Source organism: Mesoplodon bidens (genome assembly GCF_964165515.1).
Source record: "Mesoplodon bidens genome assembly, chromosome: 7".
Lineage (NCBI taxonomy): Eukaryota > Metazoa > Chordata > Mammalia > Artiodactyla > Ziphiidae > Mesoplodon > Mesoplodon bidens.
Genome location: NC_138164.1, coordinates 84,406,279 through 84,420,523, shown reverse-complemented (window position 1 = coordinate 84,420,523; position 14,245 = coordinate 84,406,279). Strand labels below are relative to the sequence as shown.

Genomic DNA, 14,245 nt, shown 5'->3' with positions numbered 1-14,245 from the left:
CTAGAATTTTTTTCTCTAATTCTTCCCCCAAAAAACAAACTTAACCAAGTTTTAATTAACCATAGTTTACTTCTCTAGGAAATTTATCCATTTGCTCTCAGACACATTTCTTACTTTTAAAGAAACTGCTGTATTTGTAGATCAGATATCTCATAAAGCACTTGAATCCAGGATGTATAAAGAACTCTTAAAACTTAATGCTACAAAGATAATCCAGTTAAAATTGGACAAAGAATCTAAATAGATATTTCCCCAAGAAGATATACAAATAGCTAATAAGCACATGAAAAGATGCTCAACATCATTGCTCATTAGAGAAATGTGCATCAAAACAGTGAGATAATATTCATACTACTAGGATGATTGAATTTCAAGCTTTTCAAATCTCAGCATTGCCACCTAAATAACATTTGAATTCATTCAGCTGGCATTTAACATTCTGTATAATGTGTGCTCAATCTAAATTCCCATTCCCGTGACTGCATCCCCAGTCCTGTGTTTATCACCCTGTACTCCCTAAAGTACTTACTATTTCTCCTACCAGCCCTTCCACTTGTTGTAGTTGTGAAACACCTCCATTTTTAACAAGCCCCCAAGTGGTGGTATTGTAGATGGTCTATGATGAACTGTCACCTAGCCATCCTCTTACCTATGAGATAGCTTTAAAAACGTTACCATGTCCAAGCTCATACTGCTCGCTGCATGACAGGCCACTTAATCGAGACAATTTATTGTGGCAAGGAATAGTGACTTTATTTGGAAAGTCAGCAGACCTAGAAGATGATGGACTAGTGTCCCAAAGAACCATCTTACCTGAGTTAGAATTCAGGCTTCTTTTACATTAAAAGGGGAGGGGTTATGGTTGGTTGTTGCAGACTTCTTGGTGTCAGAATCCTTTGTTCTTGCTGCAGTCCATGTAGGTCAGGTCATGATGTTACTGTAAACCTCCAACAAGACAAATGTTATTCTCTGTTCTGCAACTTTTTATCTCTATGTGAATGGAAAAGTATTATATCTTTAAGGTCAGAGCCTTGAGAATGGGTTTTCCTGTATATTTCAGGCTATAAGCAACATTCTTAACTTGTAGCAAAAGCAATAGAATACAAAGGTTAAAGTAAAAGAAACAGATCTCATATGGAGTCAGACTTGTTCTTTGCTATTACAAAAACTCTCACTTGGAAAAGTGGAATGCTTCTCTCTCCAGATGCTGCAGGTAATTCTTTTGTTTCCCCTCTCAATGTTTTGTTTATAAAGAGAGAAAAAAAAGCCACTTTTTTTCCTTCACACAATATCTACTCAAATTACGTATACCTTGCAAGTGCAGATTCTTTCATGCTTATTTGTTTGATTTATAAAGAACAAGGGAATTGCTGTAGTACTACAATAAATAAATCTGTATGGTGGCGTGCAGGTGAAGCTGGAGTTAGTGGTTAAAATAACGGCTCACTTGACATTTGTAGATAGAATGTATCTTTTGTTCTTTAAAATACAATACAGGGTGACTTCTTGGGATTTATAACTTTTCTCAACCAAACCATACCACACTTTGTTTGACAGGAAGCTGCAAACAAGTTTAATGAGCATAAAATGTCATATTATTGATTCTGGAATCAAAATCTCTTTGGGGATTGAGAATTGTTTGCTAGGTTATTTTGCTTTTTTGGAGTTTTTAAAACAAATCCTGGGTATCATTCTGCAGAGTCTTACTTAGTAAGGTTGATGGCAGCTTAGTATTCCAGGCACTTAAAAAACAACAACAAAACACCTCCTCAGGTTATCTATCAACCAGTTTTGGGGAACTGTCTGCAGTGTGGATCTTAGACCACTAGCTTCAAAATATCCCTGAAGTATTTTTCTGAAGCTCTGTATCCTGCACTTACTATATCAGAATCTCAAATTGTGGGAACCTAGGAATCTGTACAATAAACATATCATACTGTAGATTCATATGTATGTGTAGGAAAACAAATGTCACAACCCCAAAATGGCTCTTTGGCATGCAGATTATTTTGAGCTGAAAACAATTAAGATCCGAAAGACTCAGGAAGAAATGTTGACCTTCCCCCTTAGCTAGCTAAAGAAATTAGATAGAGGACCTCTTACAGGAAGGGAACAATCACCATAGATAGCTATAGTTTGGACTAGATGTAGTTGACCAGGAGGTACCTAACAAAGTCTATTTGTTAAAAATCCTTCTCTGTGTACCCATTGTCTCTGCATGGCCCAGTAAAAATTTGTTTAACAAACATTTGCTTTTCCATCTTCCTGTGAGTTGTATTCCTCCCCTTTGACATCTCAAGCCACTACCCCCAACATCCTCTTTTGTTTTTAGCTGAGAATGGTATTTAAGGTAAGGGTTTAAGCCATTTTGGTGAGTTACTCAGTTTTTCTGGGTCTCTCCAATGTATACAAGTTATTAAACTTTTGTTTGATTTTCTCCTCTTAATCTGTCAATTTAATTCTTAGACCACCCAGAGGAACCTAGTAGGGTGGAGGGATATTTTTTCATCTGCAACATGCAACATCTAGGCTGAAATACCTAAAGAACCAAAGTGTCTAAAGACAATTACAAGGGTAGTAGTTAAAGTAGAAGGAATATTCTTTCATATTTCTGTTTTTTTTTTAATTGAAGTTGCATAAAAGTTGAAAGGATAGTAGAGTTAACACCTATATATCCTTCACCTAGATGTTTCAATTGTGAGCAGTTTACCTTTTATTTTTCCTTTGGCTGAACCTTTTGAAAGTATTTTGCAGATATCCCAGTTTACTCCTAAATACTCTAGCCAGTATCTCCTACAGAAAGTCTTCCTCCTAAATAACCAATACACAGTTATCACACTAAGAAATTGAACACTGATAAAGTTCTACTACCTAATATGTAGCCCGTATTCAAATTTCTCCAGTTGTCTCCATAATGTCTTTTGTTTTGTTTGCATTGTTTCCAATCAAGAATTACATATTGTATTTAGTTGCCTCTTTTTTTAAATTGCCTCTAATATGGAAGAATCTTTCTTTTTTTTGTCTTTTGTGACACTATTATATTTTAAGATATCAGACAAGTTATCTTTAATGTGTGTAAGTTTTTATTTATCTTATTCTTCCTTTGAATTAGTTTTAATAAGAATTCTATAAGGTGATATTGTGCTGTTCTCAGTCAGGTTGTACTTTTATTGGTGATACTAACTTTGATCTCTGGGTTAAGATGTTGTCATATAAAGGTAATTCTCTTTTGTCATTAATAAGTAATCTGAAGAGTGATCCCAGTGATTTATTATCTATTTGATAACATTTGCTTGAAACTACCATTATAGGTTTTAAAATGGAGATATGCTAATAAAACCATTTCTTCTACAATTAATGGTTGGCATTCTTGGTAAAACTTAGATTCCCCTTCTGAGTATTCCCACCCTTTATTTCTGTTTGCTTTGTTCGTATCATCATGAACTCATAGATTCCTTTCATTCTTTACATAATGTGTCATAATTCACTACTGTTGCTATTTATTTTGATTCTTAAAATGTCTCAGATGTGACCAGTGAGAGACCCTTCAAATTGGGCCCTGTGTATCCTTTGATATGAGCATTTTTTGAGCATTTCCATACACTCAGCCACAAATAACTGTCTCACTTTATATCTTGTCTTTCCTCTGGCAACAACAATTTATCCATGAAGCCCTGGCTATTTCAGTAGTGAAAGGAAGTTAGAAACTCAGATTACGTATGTTTTGTAGTTAGGTCGGCTTTGTTATTTGGCCCATTCTGTAGACAGAGCTAGGGAACGTTTTTTGTTTGTTTGTTTTTTAATTATGAGTTCATAGTGACAATTATAATTCTGATCCTAAAACACAAAGTCTTTCCTCTTCTTTTCCCATTCCATACTTGCATTTCCCCTTTCTCTTATAGGGAACTTGGTTCTCCAAAACTTTTAATAATACATCTGTACCATTTGCTTAATGTTACAATATACATTAAGTAGTTTGAGAATCACTCAGCCAATACTATTACTACCAAAAAACCTGCTTTTAAAATTCAAGATTTCTTTTTATTTTTTTCTCTGTAAAATATATCCCACTGACCATATATAGTCAGTACTATGTTCAAAAGTTATCTGATTTGTTTTTCTTCTTTCTTCTGTATGCTTGTGTTATCAGTTTAAAATATATTTGGACTTATTTGTTTCTGTTCATAATCAATTCTATAGCTTTTCCATCCTTACTGATTTTTTTTGGGGGGGGTCAAAGTCAAACTATACAATATTAAGAAAAATCACATTCCCTTCTCTGTCTTTTCCACTGTGATTCTACCTACTCAATGTGGTGATCAATTTGACTCATTTTGGTTTATCTTCCCGTGTTCCTTTTTGCAAAACATGTGTTTGTGCATATACGTACATATATATAAATATATATGCACACATATTTTACATATATACATATATACACACAGATACATGTCTATATGTGTATATATACATATATGTAAATGTTCATATATATGTGTGTTTATATATAGTTCTTACATAGACATACACATTCTTTTCTCAGTTTTATTGAGAAATAAATGTATTGGCATACATTTATTGATGTATTGGCATTCATCACTGTATAAGTTTAAGACATATAGCATGATGGTTTGATTCACATATATTGTGAACTGTTTACCACAATAGGTTTGGTTAATATCCATCATCTCATATAGTTACAATTAAAAGAAAAGAAAAAGAATATTATCCTTGTAATGAGAACTCTTGGGATCTACTCTCTTAACAACTTTCCTATGTATGATACAGCAGTGTTAATATAGTCATCATGTTGTACACTATATCCCTAGTACTTATTTATCTTATAACTGGAAGTTTGTACCTTTCAACCACCTTCTTCCTCCCCTTCCCTCCACCTCTAGTAACTATAAATCTTATCTCTTTTTCTATGAGATTAGTGTCTTGTTTTTAGATTCTACATTTAAGTGAGATCATATAGTATCTATCTTTCTCTAACCTTATTTCACTTAGTGTAATGCCCTCAAGTTTCATCCATGTTGTTTCCAATGGCAGGATTGCTTCTGTTTTATAGCTGAATAATATTCCATTGCATGTGTATATGTGTGTGTGTGTGTGTATATATATATATATATATATATATATATATATATATATATATATACATACACCGAAACTTCTTTTTTAAAATTAATTAATTAATTAATTTGTTTTTGGCTGTGTTGGGTCTTCGTTGCTGCACGTGGGCTTTCTCTAGTTGTGGCAAGCAGGGACTACTCTTTGTTGCAGTGTGTGGGCTTCTCATTGAGGTGGCTTCTCTTGTTGTGGAGCGTGGCTCTAGGCACGTGGGCAGTAGTTGTGGCAGGTGGGCTCAGTAGTTGCGGCTCATGGGCTCTAGAGTGCAGTGTCAGTAGTTGTGGCACATGGGCTTAGTTGCTCCACGGCATGTGGGATCTTCCTGGACAAGGGCTAGAACCCACGTTCCCTGCATTGGCAGGCAGATTCTTAACCACTGTGCCACCAGGGAAGCCCCAAAATTTCTTTATTCATTCTTCCATCAGTGGACACTTAGGTTGTTTCCATGCCTTCGCTATTGAAATAATGTTGCTATGAATATGGGGGAGCGGATATCTTTTTTTTCTTTTTTTTTCTTTTTTTTTGCGGTACGTGGGCCTTCTCCCGTTGTGGAGCACAGGCTACGGACACACAGGCTCAGTGGCCATGGCTCACGGGCCCAGCCGCTCCATGGCATGTGGGATCTTCCCGGACTGGGGCACGAATCCGTGTCCCCTGCATCGGCAGGCGGACTCTCAACCACTGCGCCACCAGGGAAGCCCCGGATATCTTTTTGAGTTAATATTTTCATTTCTTTTGGATATATTTCCAGAAGTGGAAATGCTAGATTATATGGTAGTTCTGTTTTCAATGTTTTGAGGAACCACCATACCATTTTCCATAATGGCTGTGCCAATTTATAATCCCACCAAACAGTGCACAAGGGTTCCCTTTTCTCGACATACATACCAGCATTTGTTATCTCTTATCTTTTTTGATGATGGCCATTCTAATAGGTGTGTAGTGATATCTCATTGTGGTTTTAATTTGCATTTCCCTAATGAATAGTGATGTTGAGCATCTTCTCATGTACCTCTTGGTGATTAATGTATCTTCTTTGGAAAAATCTTCATTTTTTAAATTTGATTAGTTGAGGGTTTTGCTATCAAGTTGTATGAGTTCTTTATATATTTTGAATATTAATCCTTTATCAGATATATGGTGTTGGGGCTCAGGGAGGGCTGCCCCAAAATATAACACAATGGCATATTATTTTGATTAAAGTTACTTAAGAAATGGCCAATGCAAGAGGGACTAACCCTCCTTTCTGTCTCCCTGAAAGCAGGAAATAAATCTCTCATGTGAAAGGTTCACTCCCTGCATCTGGAGGTAGAAGGACACCGTTATTGCCAGAGACAGGGCAATTCAGGCCCTGAGCCTATATATACAAATCTTGTTACTTCTTTAATTTACTACCCCAAATCCACATTCTGCTGAGATTCTTTACAAACTGAGCACCCAAAACCTAAGTTTCTTTGTCCTGTCAATTTCTCACAAATTTATTGTTTCTTTGTCTAGAAATGAGTATAAAAGCTGCCTACTTTGACCATTTTTTAGGTCCTATTTCTTTAAGACCTCCATGCACATGAATAAAATGTGTTTCTTTTTCTCCTGATAATCTGTCTTGTGTCAATTTTATTATTAGTCCAGCCATAAGAACTCAAGAGAGGTAGAGGGGGGAATTTTCTTCTCCCTTACAATGGTTTGCAATTTTTTTCCCCCATTCTGTAGGTTGTCTTTTCATTTTGTTGATGGATTCTTTTGCTGTGCAAAAGATTTTATAGTTTGATGTAGGCGCACTTGTTAATTTTTTTTTAAGTTGTTATTTGTGCTTTATGCAAGATTTCCAAAAAGATGATTGCCAAGAGCTATGTGAAGGAGCCCATTTTCTTCTTGGAATTTCATGGTTTCAGGACTTATATTTAAGTCTTTAATCCATTTTGAGTTAATTTTTGTGAGTGGTGTAAATTATAGGTCAAGTTTTATTCTTCTACACGTGAACATCCAATTTTCCAAGCCCCATTTATTGTAGAAACTGTCTTTTCTCCATTTTGTATTATTGGCTCCCACACGGATTCTTTTTTTTTTTTTACTTTTAGAATTTTATTTTATTTATTAATTATAGAGCAGGTTCTTATTAGTTACCTATTTTATATATATATAAGTGTATTTATGTCAATCCCAATCTCCCAAATCATCACACCACGACCACCACCCCTCTGCCCCTTTCCCTCCTTGGTGTCCATACGTTTGTTCTGTACATCTGTCTCAATTTCTGCCCTGCAAACCAGTCCATCTGTACCATTTCCTAGGTTCCACATATATGAGTTAATATACGATATTTGTTTTTCTCTTTCTGACTTCACTCTGTATGACAGTCTCTAGATGCATCCACGTCTCTACAAATGACCCAATTTTGTTCCTTTTTATAGCTGAGTAATATTCCATTGTATATATGTACCACTTCTTCTTTATCCATTCATCTGTCGATGGGCATTTAGGTTGCTTCCATGACCTGGCTATTGTAAATACTGCTGCAATGAACATTGGGGTGCATGTGTCTTTTTGAATTATGGTTTTCTCTGGGTATATGCTCAGTAGTGGGATTGCTGGGTCATATGGTAGTTCTATTTTTAGTTTTTTAAGGAACCTCCATACTGTTCTCCATAGTGGCTGTACCAATTTACATTCCCACAAACAGTGCAAGAGGCTTCCCTTTTCTCCACACCCTCTCAAGCAACTGTTGTTTGTAGATTTTCTGAGGATACCCATTCTAACTGGTGTGAGGTGATACCTCATTGTAATTTTGAGTTGTATTTCTCTAATAATTAGTGATGTTGAGCAGCTTTTCATGCACTTCTTGGCCATCTGTATGTCATCTTTGGAGAAATGTCTATTTAGGTCTTCTGCCCATTTTTGGATTTGGTTGTTTGTTTTTTCAATATTGAGCTGCATGAGCTGTTTACATATTTTGGAGATTAATCCTTTGTCTGATGATTCATTTGCAAATATTTTCTCCCATTCTGAGGGTTGTCTTTTCGTATTGTTTATGGTTTCGTTTGCTTTGCAAAAGCTGTTAAGTTTCATTAGGTCCCATTTGTTTATTTTTGTTTTTATTTCCATTACTCTAGGAGGTGGATCAAAAAATATCTTGCTGGGATTTATGTCAAAGAGTGTTCTTCCTATGTTGTCCTCTACGAGTTTTATAGTGCCCAGTCTTACATTTAGGTCTCTAATCCATTTTCAGTTTATTTTTGTATATGGTGTTAGGGAGTGTTCTAATTTCATTCCTTTACATGTAGCTGTCCAGTTTTCCCAGCACCACTTATTGAAGAGACTATCTTTTCTCCATTGTATACCCTTGCCTACCTTGTCATAGATTAGCTGACCAGAGGTGCGTGGGTTTATCTCTGGGCTTTCTATCCTGTTCCATTGATCTATATTTCTGTTTTTGTGCCACTACCATACTGTTTTGAGTATTGTAGCTTTGTAGTTCTGTCTGAAGTCTGGGAGCCTGATTCCTCCATCTCCGTTTTCTTTCTCAAGATTGCTTTAGCTATTCAGGGTCTTTTATGTTTCCATACAAATTGTGAAATTTTTTGTTCTAGTTCTGTAAAAAATGCAATTGGTAGTTTGATAGGGATTGCACTGAATCTGTAGATTGCTTTGGGTACTACAGTCATTTTCACAATGTTGATTCTTCCAATCCAAGGACATGTTATATCTCTCCATCTGTTTGTATCATCTTTAATTTCTTTCATCAGTGTCTTACAGTTTTCTGCATACAGGTCTTTTTTCTCCCTAGGTAGGTTTATTCCTAGGTATTTTATTCTTTTTGTTGCAGTGGTAAATGGGAGTGTTTCCTTAATTTCTCTTTCAGATTTTTCGTCATTAGTGTATAGGAATGGAAGAGAATTCTGTGCATTAATTTTGTATCCTGCTACTTTACCAAATTCATTGATTAGCTCTAGTAGTTTTCTGGTGGCATCTTTAGGATTCTCTATGTATAGTATCATGTCATCTGCACACAGTGACAGTTTTACTTTTTCTTTTCCAATTTGTATTCCTTTTTTTTTTTTTCGTCTCTGATTGCCATTGCTAGGACTTCCAAAACTATGTTGAATAATAGTCATGAGAGGGGACATCCTTGGATTGTTCCTGATCTTAGAGGATATGCTTTCAGTTTTTCACCAGTGAGAATGATGTTTGCCATGGGTTTGTCATATATGGCCTTTATTATGTTGAGGTAGGTTCCCTCTGTGCCATTTTCTGGAGAGTTTTTATCATAAATGGGTGTTGAATTTTGTCGAAAACATTTTCTGTGTCTATTGAGATGATCATATGATTTTTATTCTTCAATTTGTTAATATGGTGTATCACATTGATCGATTTGTGTATATTGAAGAATCCTTGCATCCCTGATATAAATCCCACTAGATCATGGTGTATGACCCTTTTAATGTGTTGTTGGATTCCGTTTGCTAGTATTTTGTTGAGGATTTTTGCATCTATGTTCATCAGTGATATTGGTCTGTAGTTTTCTGTCTTTGTTACATCTTTGTCTGATTTTGGTATCAGGGTGATGGTGGCCTCATAGAATGAGTTTGGGAGTGTTCCTCCCTCTGCTATATTTTGGAAGAGTTTGAGAAGGATGGGTTTCAGCTCTTCTCTAAATGTTTGATAGAATTCTCCTGTGAAGCCATCTGGTCCTGTGCTTTTGCTTGACGGAAGATTTTTAATCACAGTCTCAATTTCAGTGCTTGTGATTGGCCTTTTTATATTTTCTATTTCTTCCTGGTTCAGTCTCGGAAAGTTTTGCTTTTCTAAGAATTTGTCCATTTCTTCCAGGTTGTCCATTTTATTGGCATATAGTTGCTTGTAGTAATCTCTCATGATCCTTTGTACTTCTGCAGTCCCACACTGATTCTTGTTTCCTTTTTTTTCTTACACAAAAGTTAGCATATTTTGCAATTTGCTTTTTCCACCTAATAGTATATATTAGAAATCACCCCAAAGCAGTTATAGAGATTGTCTTCATTCTTTATGGCAACTGCATAGGAATGGTAATGATTGTATGGATTTGTGGATGTATCATTACTTATTCAGATAACCTTCTATGTTTGGCAAGATCTTGTTCCCAATATTTTGTTATTAAAAACAATGCCACAGTGAGAAAATCTATACATATTTTTTTCATACTTTTGACAATGAGACTTCGGAGTAAGTTCTTAGAAGTACGGTTGCTGGGTACATTGTAAATTGATAGGAAGTTTTGTCACATATTACCAAATTCCTCTCCAGAATGCTTGTAATCCTACCAGCAACACATGAAAGTGCCTGTTTTCCAAGCGTTTTACTCACATGTGGTATAGGTTTGTCAAGCTTTTGTTTTTCTGCCAATATTATGAGTGAGAAATGACATAATGTATTTTCTATTTGCGTTACTATTTTTTTTCTATTTTGAAATTATTTTAATTTACAAATAGAAAACATCTTGGAAGAAAAAAATGAAAGAAAAACACAAAACGTATGGGCAAATTTTTACTCCACGAGTGTCTCAAATCCTCACTTGTTCATCAATCCCCAAGATGAAAAACACTTTTCTAAAAAGGTATTCAGCCACCAACAATGATGTTATTAATAGGAATATGGATCAATTTCACAAAAAAGCCAATGAATCCCATTATAGCAAATCCTATTGCAGTTGCCATGGCAATCTTCTGGAATTCTTTTCTATCCGGTTTGGTGCATCTTTTAACCAGCCGAATTGAGTCCTTCACAAACTGCCGACTTGGCTCAACGAACTGCATTACCTGATCCATGATGCCTGTGCACCGTCCACTCGCCAAGGCCAAGACCTGCGTTACTATTCTGTGGAAGAAGTTGCACATCTTTTTGTAAGTTTCAGGGCCATTTTATGTGTCTATTTGATGAACTGTAGTTATAGTATTTACTCTTTTTTTTTTTTTTTTTTTTTTTTATCGTGGTGTGCAGGCCTCTCACTGTCACGGCCTCTCCCATTGCAGAGCACAGGCTCCAGACATGCTGGCTCAGTAGTTGTGGCTCATGGGCCTAGCCGCTCCGCGGCATGTGGGATCTTCCCGGACCGGGGCACGAACCCGTGTCCCCTGCATTGGCAGGCGGATTCTTAACCACTGCACCACCAGGGAAGCCCGTATTTACTCATTTTTAACATCGTGTTTCTGATGTCTTTTCCTTTCATAGTATTAGCTCATTTTATATTAGGGGGATTATCTTGTCATCACTGATATCGTTTGGAAGTATTTCCTGTTTTCATTTATCTTTTTACTTTATCTACAGTGTCTTTACACTTTATAACTGTATTTTAATTTAGTTGAATTTATTATGCACTTCTTTTATTGAATTTGAATCTTTAAACCATAGTTGGAAAAGTTTGGTTTTCTCATCTTCAGAATATAATTAATATATGTTTCCTTTTTCTATTACACATATGGCTTATTTTATTTTAGTTTTAGTTTTTGGGTGTTGTTTTTGTTTTTGTTTTTTGACCTCTAATCCATTTGGAGTTTACCCTTGTGTATTGTGCAAAGTGTTGTTCTTTTTTTTTTCTTTTTACCAAATTTCTATCAGGTTGCCCACAATAGGTTGTTAATAAGTTATTTTTCCTCAGTGATTTGAGATATTTTTATATCCTGGATTTCCCTCTGTACTTAAATATACTTCTGAACTTTCTCTCTTGTTCTACTGATTTATCTATTCCTGTGCCAGCAGCAAGAGGAGGTAGTCTTCATCAATTATTAACTATTAGAATTACAAGTACTTTTGTTTATTTCAATCCTCAAACATCAAGATATAGGGGCTGTTGGAAATTCCAGGAAATTACATTTATAGAAACAGTTTTTTCAAGTTAAATTAATTAGTCTCAGTCTTTTTAAATTACCATTGCTGTCTGTGTTATGTCAATTTTGAAGTTAGGAGAGGCTTTTTGGAAGAGCCAGTTGTTTAATTTAGTTAGAACCTGGGTAGCATGTAAGAAGAAACATTTAAAAGCTTAATCTCCTACAAGCTGGTCTTTGAAGTTATATTTATCTTCTTCTCCAGTGAGAATGCTCTTATCTGTCTCCAATGTTATTTACTTTGGTTTATTCTTTGATATATATAACTCAAGTGAACAATGAAAAAATTTAGAGAATCTGCATAAAAATTGTGTCAAATGGTGTTCCAAGAGTGAAAGAAATACAATTTCATTCAAATGATCATCTCATGTACATCTTTATTAATCAACGCATGGTGCTAAATTGTACTATTTATGTAGTTATTTCATCAGACACAAACATTCTGTTGGAATAGGTTGTTGTTTTTCTTAGGTTCACATTAATTTATGTTGCTCTGATAATTGTAGGAGAGTAGGAAGTTTAAGAGATTGTATTATTCTTTATTATTGTCTTTAAATTTCTGTTATTATATTTAAAATAGCAGTAGTATTATTTCCAGGAAAATATGGTATTCAAAACTATTTCATTTGCTAAGTTCTGCATAATATTCTGTAATAAGAACTGTTTATCTGGCTTTTCCACACTTCACACTAGTATGTTGACTGCAATAGTTTGTCTTGATATTCTCTATAACAATGTCTGTATGGTTCCTTCAATATAGAATTTTCTGAAGACAACAAAAAGGCTAATTGCCAATAATTGAATTCATACTATAAAATGAGAATTGCATACATTCTCCTAGGCTGTTACATTAGAACAGAGGTCAGCAAAGTATGGCCAGCAAACCACATCTGTCCATCTGCCTATTTTTCTAAATAAAGTTTTATTGGAACACAGTCATGCCATTTGTTTACCTACTCTGTGCAGTGTAGTGGCAGAGTTGAATAGGTATGACAGAGGCCATAGGACCCACAAAACCTGAAATATTTACTGTTAGACCATTCAGAGATAATGTTTGCTGATCCCTGACTTAGAAGATACCACATAAATTATAATAAATACAAAGCAACATTTTATCAGAATAGTTGTGTCCTCCCAAAATTTATATGTTGAAATCCTAACCTCCCCCCACCTCAAGGTGATGATATTAGGAGGTGAGGCTTTTGGGAGGTGATTAGTCCCCTTATAAAGAGACCTGCAGAGCTCCCTATCCCTTCTGCCACTTGAGGGTACAAGATGTGGTCAGTTTGCAACCCGGAAACTGGGCTCTCTCACCCTTGCTGGTTTCACTTGGGCCCACAAATGGAGTTGTATTTTGTTGGATAATAGCCCAAGCTGGAAGGTCCAAAGTAGCCTCACGTCTGCTGACAGTTTGGTCCTGACTTTTATCCAGGAGGCTTCACCATACCCGGCTCAGTGTTTCAAGGGAATAAAGGCAGAAACCACATGAAACATTGCACTGAATATCTGTCAGTTCCATCAGGGAGAAGCCAAGCTTTATTCATCCTTATATTACTACTTGGCATGGTTTTATAGAGCAGAACATCAAATAGATAAAATTATGGATTACAAAGCAGAATTTAGAGAGAATGAGCTTAACCATGACCATTGTGATCTTTGATAGCAAATCTCTGAAATGAGTCCGTACCATTCCTTGATTTGTCTGATCTACATGGAGAAGACCTCTGACAAAAACTACTTATTTGCCTGTTCTCTCTTGTTAGGCATTGATCAGATTAGCATTGACCATATAGTTGTTTGGGCCAAATATAAAAATAGGTGAAAATATAAGCCTGCTATGAGTTCATATTCAGTATTAACATACAGTGTTAAGAAAGTTCTACTGCAGGCTGTAAATTCATGAAGGGATTTCCAACACCTGAACTGTATTTACTCTGTGGAATTCAGCTGTCTGGTAAATAGACTTTAACATGCCAGACCCTCGACCTTCATAAGCCTGGAACGTTTCCTTTCAGGCCAGTGATTTATGAGCTCCTATAATGTTTACTTATCAGGTTAAATTGTGCACTAAGGTAACAATCATGTTTGCTCCACTTCAGTCAATTTCTTTGAGTTAGAGGAAATGAATATATTTTGTGTGTGTGTGTGTGTGGTATGTGGGCCTCTCACTGTTGTGGCCTCTCCCGTTGCAGAGCACAGGCTCCGGATGCGCAGGCTCAGCGGCTGCAGCTCACGGGCCCAGCCACTCCGTGGCA

At 35.8% G+C, this 14,245-nt stretch overlaps 1 protein-coding gene across 1 annotated transcript; it reads right to left on the bottom strand.

The window, feature by feature from the left end:
• Window positions 1–10,609: 10,609 nt before the first annotated feature.
• On the bottom strand, window positions 10,610–11,018 carry LOC308620428 (protein transport protein Sec61 subunit gamma-like). Its single transcript, XM_081239968.1, has one exon. It carries the CDS (start codon window positions 11,001–11,003, stop codon window positions 10,728–10,730), a length of 276 nt encoding a protein of 91 aa, XP_081096094.1. The 5' UTR covers window positions 11,004–11,018; the 3' UTR covers window positions 10,610–10,727.
• Window positions 11,019–14,245: the final 3,227 nt, after the last annotated feature.

Coding starts and splice junctions, on each gene's coding strand:
- LOC308620428 (XM_081239968.1), bottom strand. CDS start 11,003: ATGTGCAACTTCTTCCACAGAATAGTAACGCAGGTCTTGGCCTTGGCG.